The 10,891-nt window shown below is 42.5% G+C and overlaps 1 protein-coding gene across 1 annotated transcript; it reads right to left on the bottom strand.

Moving 5' to 3' along the window:
* LOC104559444 (NELL2-interacting cell ontogeny regulator 1) lies at positions 1 to 9,899 on the bottom strand. Its single transcript, XM_010204420.2, has 4 exons — positions 9,859 to 9,899; positions 7,599 to 7,742; positions 5,737 to 5,825; positions 1 to 203 (listed from the first exon to the last, which is right to left on the bottom strand). Exons 2-4 carry the CDS (start codon positions 7,720 to 7,722, stop codon positions 132 to 134), a joined length of 285 nt encoding a protein of 94 aa, XP_010202722.1. The 5' UTR covers positions 7,723 to 7,742; positions 9,859 to 9,899; the 3' UTR covers positions 1 to 131.
* Between the last annotated feature and the right edge of the window lie 992 nt (positions 9,900 to 10,891).

Genomic DNA, 10,891 nt, shown 5'->3' on the forward strand with positions numbered 1-10,891 from the left:
CACAGCCCCCCAGTTCCCCCAGTACAGTGGGGCATACATGCTTGCAACAGGAACTCCATAAAGCTGTATTTTATACAGCTGCATCATAAAAACTGCTGAAGAGGTGACACTCCTCAGGTGGCCTCCAGGATTCAGTTCAGCAGATTTGCAGTTACACAGTCGCACAGATTTCTCTTTTCCACCTGAAGAAGCAGAGTTTCTGTCTATAAGAGCGGGGAACAAAAGCAATATCAAAAAAACAAGTGTCAGCACTGTAAAACTTTCCAGAGAAAAGTCCATTTTACTTTTGTTCTAAGATTTGGAATTGGTCACATGAGATGAGGCTTGAGGTAAATAAATCTGAGTTATTGCTTACTGCTCTGCAAAATAATTTAGCTTTTGTGTGATTAATTGGCATACCAGCGTGGCAAAACACTTCCTGTGACCTGGGGAAAATCAGTCCACCACATATTCATGTCTTACACATTAGTACATTCAGTATGTGCCTGGGTGCTGTTATTTTTTGTCTGAAGTTATTTGTCTTTCTTATAATCTTACTTCAACTGCACAAACTGGAGCAGAAGCTCTCAAATTCATATGAGGCTTTAAAAAAAAAACACAAACCCCATTAGAAATCATCTTTTTACTTAAAAACATACTCAAAAAAGAAATGAAATTTAGTGTGTTACAGCCCAGACTCACTGTTGAAAGTTATACAGACAAGGTAAAGCATAATCTGATCATAGAATCCCAGAATATCATAGAGTCATAGAATGGTAGGGGTTGGAAGGCACCTCTAGAGATCATCTAGTCCAACTCCCATGCAGAAGCAGGGTCACCTTGATCAGGTCACATAGGAACATGTCCAGGCAGGTCTTGAAGACCTCCAGGGAAGAAGCCTCCACACCCTCCCTGAGCAGCCTGTGCCAGGGCTCCCTCACCTCAACAGTAAAATAGTTTTTTCTTATATTTAAGTGGAAATTTGTGTTCCAGCTTCATCCCATTACCCCTTGTCCTGTTGCTAGCTACTATAGAAAAAAGGGATGTCCCAACCTCCTGACACCCACCCTTTAGATATTTATAAATGTTCATAAGATCTCCCCTCAGTCTCCTCTTCTCCAGACTAAACAGCCCCAGTTCCCGCAGCCTTTCCTCGTATGAAAGATGTTCCAGTCCCCTGATCATCTTGGTGGCCCTGTGCTGGACTCTCTCCAGCAGTTCCCTGTCCCTCTTGAGCTGAGGAGCCCAGAAGTGGACACAGGACTCCAGATGAGGCCTCACCAGGGCAGAGTAGAGAGGGAGCAGAACCTTCCTCAACCTGCTGCCCACACTCTTCTTGATGCATCCCAGAATGGCTTCTCCCACTCTACTGTTGTTATTGTTAACATGCTGTGGATGCCTTGTTTTGAGTGCTGAGCTGGTGTACTGCCATCACAGCTTGAACATGTCATGAGATTGATGGCTTCTTTAAGGAAAGAGGTCCCAAAGTGGTGAAAGCAGAGGTCCCCTGGTTCACCACTATCAGGAGACTATTGCTGGCCATTAGAATTCTCTGGAACAATGAGGCTATATTGAGAAATTCTTAGAGCTGGAGCTAGGTATGATCAGAAATGCCTGCAGCTCTCAGTTTACCTGTGTGAGAAGGGGCTGAGGACCAGGGAAAGGGCAGCAGGGGAAATTTGGGAATCCTTCCTCTCTAGCACACTCACACTGGTTCTCCTTGTACTTGCAGCTTCAGTAGATGCATGATGGAGCACAGAGCTGTTTGACATCAACGTCATATCTTCATCTCAGTTTGTCATGAACTGAATCTGTATCTGAGAATCAATCTGATTCAAGAGACATGGGACACATGACCTGTGGGAAGTCCACCCACTAAATTACCTCCCACTAGTGTAACTAGCTACAGAAAACAAGACCATTATGAAGACTGCCAGCAATAAATGTCAGTGAAATCCATCCTTAATCTGTCTGTCGTGTGACTTTTGTATTAGAAGGACTTGCCATGTGATTAAAGGCTGTGTTTTAAAAGCTGTGTTATTGACCTACCACAGCTAAAGGCACTTAGAGAAGTGCTGGGCTAAAGCATTCTGCTTACTACCTGCCCTCTCAGTACATGAAAAGCTTTCTGTTAGTCACATCTCTTTCCCAGATGATAAATCACTAGACACAGACCTGTGGTTCTATATTAAATAAGATATCACTTTGATTGTTTCAGTAACCCTGCAAAACTAGAAAGATCTGGTCAGATTTTACTGATCACTGAAAAGATACTCAGTCACCACCTTCTAACCATCTCCTTGACATCATTTGCAATGGTTTTGAATAAGGGAGGCTTGACAGCACGCCAACAGTTTTGGAGCTAAGCTCCAAGGCTACTTACCATCTTAGATATCTTTGATAACATTTTCATGGACACATCTGACTTAATGTGCTTTCAACATTCCAAATCACCACTGACAGTTTAGAAAGGAATAAAGAACAAAATGAATGGCACTAAATACAGCTTTGCTGACTGTTTTGTGAGCACGATCACAAAACCATTTGCACAGAGATTTGTTATTATCATCTGGTGGGTTAAAGCACATAAAAAGCAAAAAAACAAAACCAAAACCAAAACAAGCTGGGCAGGGTCCAGATTCTGAACCTACAAAAAAGCTGAGGAGTTCCAGTTAAAAATGCAGTTCCTTAGCTCTTCGTAGGTGTACTGCAATGTCCACTGGGCAACTCTGAAAAAAATGGGCTGGAATGTTGAAAATAAATGGCTATAATGCAAAAGATTAAGAGAGTGGAGCATCTCCCTTATGATGAAAGGCTGAGGGAACTGGGGTTCTTTAGCTTGGAGGAGACTGGGGAGTGACCTCATTAATGGTTACAAATACATAAAGGGTGGGTGTCAGGAGGATGGAGCCAGGCTGTTCTCAGTGATGGCCAATGATAGGACAAGGGGCAATGGATACAAGCTGGAACATAAGAGGTTCCAAAGAAATACAAGGAAGAATTTCTTCCCTATAAGGGTGATGGAGCACTGGAACAGGCTGCACAGATGGGTTGTGGAGTCTCCTTCTCTAGGGACAGTCAAAACCCACCAGGATGAGTTCCTGTGCGACCTACTCTAGGTGGCCCTGCTCTGGCAGGAGGAGTTGTTCTGGATGATTTTTCAAGGTCCCTTCCAACCCTTAAGATCCTGTGATTCTGTGAAGGGGAGGTAGCAGGCCACAGCACCAAGTGAATAATGGACTTGCTGACAGCAGGCTGAGGATGCAGGTTCTTTCTAAGGGCTCTGTTCCATGATCTGAAGTGAAAACAATGAAATTACTGTAGCAGTGAAAACAGGAGGGGGTTGAGTGTCTTTAAAATGTGCTCAAAACCATCCTGTGGCTACTCTTCTCAGGCCTGGAGAGAGTCCTTGTGAGCAATGCTGTTCTTACAGAGGTGGGGACTTTGCATCTCCCCACATTGCTGTGAATTGCCCATGGACTAGAGTTGTTTTACAGGATTTGTTTTGGGGAAATATTGCCTATGGCCCTCCATAAAGGATTACATGACCTGTGCTACAGTCAGCTTGCTCTGTGAGACACCACACAGATGAACACAGAGCCAAATTCACTGTGAAATGGTTCTGCAATAAGACTCTATGGTTTCCTCCGTAGAGAACTGCAGGGTGAGATTTGCAGGAGGAATTAAATGGGAGTTTCCTCTCTAAGCTTTTGTGAATCCCTCCTCCTCCATCACAGTTAGGGGCTGCTTAGTCATCATCTAAAAATCTTGCCTGCAAACAAAAGAGAGTTTTCAAGGAAATTAGTGTCTCCAGTGGGAATATTAACAAAGGGAATTGTATTTTCAGGGACAGAAACATTTGCCCTACTAAGCACCAACCAAACCAAAATAGACAAATGTAAAATATGTATGTGGGTGAAAGCAATTGTCTTAAAATTCCCAGTTTGCATCAAATTGGGCCACAGCTGAGTAAGAACTGAGAAGTGTAGAAGGCAGTTCCAAGAAGTCCTCAGCTATTACACATTTCCATGTCTTTTGAAGATGTCAGCAGAATTCCTAGCTTAATGACTGGTATAGGCAGGCCTATACCTGTCCTAGTCCAGAGGTGTAGATGAAGTGCTGAGGCATATGATTTAGTTTAGTCATGGGCCTGGCAGTGTGAGGTGGGTGGTTGGACTTGAAGATCTTAAAGGTCTTTTCCAACCATAATGATTCTCTGATTCTATGATTATATGATCTCAAGATGCAGCCAATGATTTAGATTTTAAAGTGATAAAGAAGCACTAAGTTTGTCTTAGAATATATCAGAGCCACATTTTCAGGCTTGCTGTCAAATCTACAGCTGTAAATGTCAGCAACAGGACATTCCTCTCAGCTGAGCCTTTTTTGTATCCTCGTTTCCTCTCCTTGGCTGTCTTTTATTTTATAAAAGCATTAAAATCAGTTTCTCTCTTTGGTGCACTTACTCTTACTCCTGCTTTGGATATCTGTGCTTTACAAAGATTCTCTCTTGGTCTGCAAGCTGTAGGTGTCATAAAGCCCGCTGCCATAGCCAGGCAAGCAGAGAAGATTTTAGCAGTTAAGATCTTTTTTGAATCCAGATTCAAAAGTGCTGTAAAGGTTTGTAAAAGAAAGGAAAGGTGTGCTGGAACCACCTTAGAGCATGTTATGAACCATCTTGTTTGAGCTGCATAGATTGCTCTGCAGATGTATTAATTAATGAGAATTCTTCATTAAAAAATCCAAAATACATTTGACCTGTAACTATTGAACAGATTTTGTTTAACTGTAAATGTGCTACAAACCAATCTGGTTCTGCTGGAACATTTGTTTGGGTTTTGTAGCATGTCACAGCTCAAGGCACCTTAATTCTTGCACCTGCATTTTCATCTAAGCATCCTGGACCCTGCTCAAGGCTGGAGTTAACTCATTCTTCAAAGTTGCCAGTCCATAGGCTTTGAACTGTGAACAACCTTGAACTACAGATTAGAAAAAGCAAAAAAGTTTGAGTGCCTTCTGTTAAAAAATCTGGGCAGCAGTGCAGATACAGCACTTCAGCTAAAGGGTACACAGGAGGTAGGGAAAAAGGTACCTTCCCGAGACACCACTATCTGACAGCAGCTGGGATACAGCTAGTCACAGATTGCAGGTTGCAATATCAAGAGACAGATTCAACTTCCCTCACAGAAGGAGGATACCAACCTTGGCAAATTCTCCACACTGACTGCAAGCCAAACAAGTTTCATTCCGTGTGCTGTTCTACTTTGTGGCGTTTTTCATCATTATGGAATCAGAGCGATGTAAAATGTATCTACAAGATTATGTTTCCTCCCTTAGCCTCTCCCCAGGGGTAAAAGCATGTGCAGGGGAGTATTTTATTTTAGTAGGCTTTTTGTTTGAGCTGGCTCTCTCATTTTGGGTAATAAAAGCAAATGATGCTTTCACCAACTCTCCCTCACATAAAAACAAAGGTGTGCACTCAGCATTTGGAATGAGGATAGCAGCACTAATGGCTGTAACTCAGGAAGAGGATAGAGGGCTGAGGACTGTTGTTTCATTTTTTCCTAAGCTTCCTAGACTCCCTGATACCTCAAGACAGAAGAATTCCACAGATTACTGCACAGAGAAGTGGGATGCAATAACTCAGACTTGGAAGATAGGCCAGTACAGTTGACTATCTTGTGCAAAATCATCCACTTTATCTATTTTTATCCACAGCATTTTCTTCCATATTAAAAAAAATGAATGTTTCCTTACCCTTGTGTCTAGATTATATGCTGTCTTCTTTAAATCCTGCAGAGCCCTCTGCATGAACTCAAATGCATGGCAGTCAACACAGGGACGACCTAGGAGAGCATTTAGTAGAGAATGATGAGTATACAGCTTGAAGTATTGTGTAGGAGGAACAAACAGCAATTTTAAGTCTGAGGAAGAACTGCAGAAAAGAGCCCTCAGGGTGAGTAGTGATGTATGTACTTTTGAATAATCCAGACTATTGTAAATGGTCCATCATGATGGTCCACACAGTCTCTTGGTGACAAAAGAATTGCTTCAACAAACCTGCATTCAAAATTTTCCTCCTTCTTTATTGCTGTTGCCCTCATCCTTCTCTTGTCCCAGTTCATGGTATGGAAACACTAAACCCATATCTTGAGTCTTTTGTGCTGCTGCACCAACCCTGACCACATTTGCAACCTCATCTCCAGATTTTTCAAAAATTCCATCTGAAACCACAAGCCTGTTCTGTGGAAAATCTTTTCTCCTCATCTCACAAGCTTGAGCTCTAAATAGAAAGTAAATGACATAACATGGACTGCAACATCACAAAGATAGGTCACTTAGCCTCTGGCTTTGAATATGACGCAGCTTTGCCCAAAGCTAGTGGAGTAAGCAGCAGATAAACACAACAACCTGTCATTAGTGGGCACTGATGATAAGCAGAACTGCAACCTTCAGGACTAACACTAAGATAGTATTGTCATATCTAGATATCCAGACTGAAGGTCACAAGGCTTGCTTTGCCTTGATCACCCTGTAACACAAAGCTGTGCCCTGAAAAGATAGCAGCACTGAGGCTGAACAAATATAGACATGATGAAATGTCTTTGAATCATCAGGCTCTACATATGCTCTTATTTGCTCCTCAGTGCCTGTGTCTCTGACAGCTTCACAGGAAATGTTGCACAAGCGAGACATTCTGAGCACAGGTTTAGTTTGCTCTTGGAGGACTAAGGCAGAAACCATGAAGCCTACAGTGATGCTGGAAAATCCTGCAGTGTCTGTCAGCCTATTTTGCAGACACTTGATATTTGACTGATTACTGCGACGTGCCTCTGATAAGGTGGAGTGTGAGCTTCCAGCTCATGATGTGTGTGCTAACCAGCAAACAGGAATTCTGCCTGCTGGAGAAAAGAAGTCTACCAAACTCTTTAACTAGATAACAAAAAAACCCCCCACAGAGATAAAAAATAAACATTGAGCAGTATCAAAGACCTCCTCTCTCATTGTTGTACACCACCCAACCTTAGTATTATATTTGCACCAGAGGAAAGGAAAGGACAGCCTTTTCCACAACAACTTGATGCAAGGACCTGTGATTGTGATGTAAAATAAACTTAACACAGATCAGCAAAGGAGAATTAGGTGGTTAAAGGCTGCAAGACTACATGTGGACAAAGTGTCCTCACTTGGCACCTTCATGGTGAGTTGTTAGTACAGTCGTGACTTTAGTACAGTAGACATTACCAAGAATGAAAGATGTAATGAACAGCCAATGTCAGTTGAAAAAAGCAAGTCTCAATAATGTCTCTGGAAAACAAACAGGGTGGTTCCTGGCACAGAAAGGCCTAACACAATGAAAAAGCTGTATAAAAGAGAAGATGACAGGTTACAGGTACCAGCAAGACAGCAACAGGCAGGAGACAAGGGTAAAACAGAGGAAAGCCTTGGGTGCAGGAGAAGAGTAGCACTGGTATGCCATCAAGTTGTGGTTTTAAAACAAAGTATGCAAGACATGTCCAAAATAGTCTGAATTTTTTGGACAAGCTTCAGTGATGTGAAGCCCTGCAGCATGAAAGCTACAGCCCAAGGTACTGGAGAGGACTGCAGGTGGTACGTACTTTCAGCTGGTATGGCCGTTCCTGCTTCTTGGTCAGCTCTACCAGGCTCTGCCAGTAGCAGTGCAACCACAAAAAACAATGGCACTGTAAGGACTGTTCTTCTCAGAAGGCAGGGTGCCAGCATCTTGGGAACGGGGTGCTTCCCTGTTTATCAAGGGACATAAATAAGTTAGTGAGGAACATACAGGCACAAGGGTTTTGTTACAAAGAACTTAATGTCTGCAACGGCTACAGCATTGTCAGTCTTCCTTTGAAAGAAAAATATATATCTATCAGAAGCTCTAGAGCACAGACAAAAGTTTTCTGTACTTTTTTAGCACTGCACATATAACCCAGCTGGTTTTATGTCCCTATACATGAAGAAGATCAGAAGCCCCTAGATAGTTTTTTGTTTCATAACAAGCCAGGATGTCAGCAACTTTGCCAGCCTGTGACTCCAATCTTTTTTCTAAGTACCCAGTTCCAGACTAGCAAATGAATCTGGACATCTGGTTCACTGTTAGACTTTGAGATCAAAACTGTAGGGATTATAGAGCTGGCTGAATTAGACCTGAACCTAGAAATGAGGTTTTTACTCTCTGGTTTGCTTTCCTGATCAACTATAATAACTAGAGGTAACCATTATCATTAACTACACACCACACTGATTATAAAAACTTACTTCTTTATGAAGCAGATGAAGGAAGATATTTTTGTTAAACCTCCACAAATTCATAGGTGGACTTTTAAAGGTATATGCATCAAAACTTTTTGATGTTCTGTTTCACCTCCTAAGTTGGGCTTTCAGATCTTTATTTGGAGCCATTCATTTGTTCCTGAACATCACAGCCAGGCCACACCATGCCCTGAACAAAGGTATAACGTAGGCAACAACTCCTCTTCAAACACAGATCATTTTTTTTAAGTACACAGAATTCAAGTGAAGAATTTTTTTGATCCAACAGGCAAATTGTTCAGATCAAGAGGTAACATAGGAAACCTGTCCTGAGCTGCAACTGTTATCAGAGATTCTAACCCATGCCTCAAAGATCCTGGCAAACTGGTCCTTAGTTAGCCAAGTTTACCTTCCGTTCCTGTACATACAAGTGGAAGAAAGAAAGAGTTGAATAAGGTTAATTTGTAGCAACACAATAAAATCCAGGTGAAAAATCTCTTAAGTTAAACCCATGAAAGCAAGACAATGTTCTGTCTCTTCTTGATTTTGAAGCTGGTGCATACTAAGCAAAAGATGTTGCATAAGAACAATCTGTGTGTACTGAATGCAAGTGTACTTGCAGTACTCCCCAAAACAGCTTGTATTTCACACTTTGGAAGAGCAATAGAAGGAGGTAGGAAAAGAGAGGTTTTTCTCCATCTTGCTACAAACACAGAAGAGGACAAACTTTGCTCTTCAATATATCAATCCACTGTTTCAGATACAGATAAATCTGAAGCTGCAAGTTCTACACAAACACTTGCAGCATGTGCAAAGCAGCAATTCATCCAGGAAAGAAGCAGTATTATACACATCCCCTTCCTGTGCACCTCAACCTGCACAAAAGAGTTCAGATGGTTCAGAAGCAAGAGACACAGACATATGTGTACAGTCACAGACATATTTGGGCCCACACCAAAATAAAGATCTGGTAATGCAATCCCTCTGACCTGAGAACTGGGTTTCCTATCCCTCCCACTATTTCAAAGTGATCTGATGTGATCTTGTTTCTTATTTCTACAATCCTTAAAATAAAGAGATTCAAATCCTAATAAGCAGCTTGGGTTTTCTCGTTTAATCAATGGTGATCTGCAATCAAAGCAAGTATAATTAAAGGCAGCAGGCTTTGCAACAGGATACAGCAGAGTGTCTCCAAGTAACAGTAAATTAGGATAATACCAGCCTCCTCTGAAAGAATCTAACACAGTAGCCTCCTGGTCAGTAGGAGCAGGGGCTATTTTCATAGCTGACTAAGAGTGCTACAAAGGTTCAGCAAACAAGCTAGATAAGCTGTTAAACTTTGTCAGGGTACCTTAGACATTACCCACCCCAGCATCAGCTCAGCTTTGCAGTGAGCCCCGCTGCAAAACAATTGCAGCAATCACCTTAGATCACACCTAACTACTGCCTCTTGCTTATTCCATGGGAATTTGCTATGTGCAAGGAGTAATCATGACAGGCTTAAAGGGTGGTCTCTCTCTGCAGCGTAACTGGGATAGATCTGTGCATGGACTTCTGTGAAAGAGAAAAGTCACCCCCTCTAACAAAGGAAAAAAATATCAGTACCTGCTCTCTCTCTCGTCTTTGTGGTGGTTTCTTTGAAATGGCCGCTGCAAACTGCGAACAGAACAAGTGCAGCATTTCTGAGCATGTGCACTGTCTCTTTTTAACCTTCTCTGAAAGAGGTTATTACTATGGGGAGATTTCTGCCATGGCAACAATGCAGAGCACTGCAGCACACAGCAGAGATTTAAAGAGGAACAGGCTGCGACTCCTAGGTCTGGGGAAGGATGTTTCTGCTTTGACATGCAAGCTCCAACAGTGACTTATCTCCACAGGTAAGGTTTTTAAGGCCAGGCCATTTGATTCATCTCTCTTGAAGTCTGCTGAATGGTTTACCTGAAGTCTGCTCAGCTGGATGTGGTGCAACTTGCTTCCCTATTGCCTAAAAATAGCCATGCAAAAATTATACCCGTTTTATAGGAAACCTGGAAGAAACAGGGGATCACACTCAGGAGCTGTGAGATATATCACAGATGAGTCTTAGGTGAAGGGCAGGAATTGTTCAGCCCACAGTCTGCCATTTGAATGGTTCTGATTCCAGGGGTTATAACCAGCCATGCCTGCTTTCCTGGGCACTTCTGTGAGCCCAGGCTCTGGCTGCCAGGAAGAGCTGCAGGAGTGCCAGCACTTAAACTGTGAATGAGAACTTGAATCTGAACTCAGAGGGAACTTCACCCCCTTTTCCAGCCTGCACTCCTGTTCATCTTTCAATATCCCACAAGCTACACCCCACAAAAACACTGACAGTGCTTGTGCTGAATGCAATGCAACAATGGAATGAAGTTGATAAAAGTGCTTTTGTCAAAGCAAAGCTAAGTCTAGGGGTCACGTCTTCCCTCCCAAACATATTGTCCATCACAAATTAGACACTAGCAGTTCTTGTTCCAGAAAGAATGAGCACAGCTGAGGGCAAGCACAGCACTGAGAAGCATGCACAGAACCTCAAAGGGCCTGTGCTCTGGGTTTGTTTTAGCTGGCTCAATAGGGACTCATCCCAAATGCTTTCATGGTGAAAGCTGGGGGCACTCGGCGCCCA

This window comes from Colius striatus, chromosome 3 (assembly GCF_028858725.1).
Source record: "Colius striatus isolate bColStr4 chromosome 3, bColStr4.1.hap1, whole genome shotgun sequence".
NCBI lineage: Eukaryota > Metazoa > Chordata > Aves > Coliiformes > Coliidae > Colius > Colius striatus.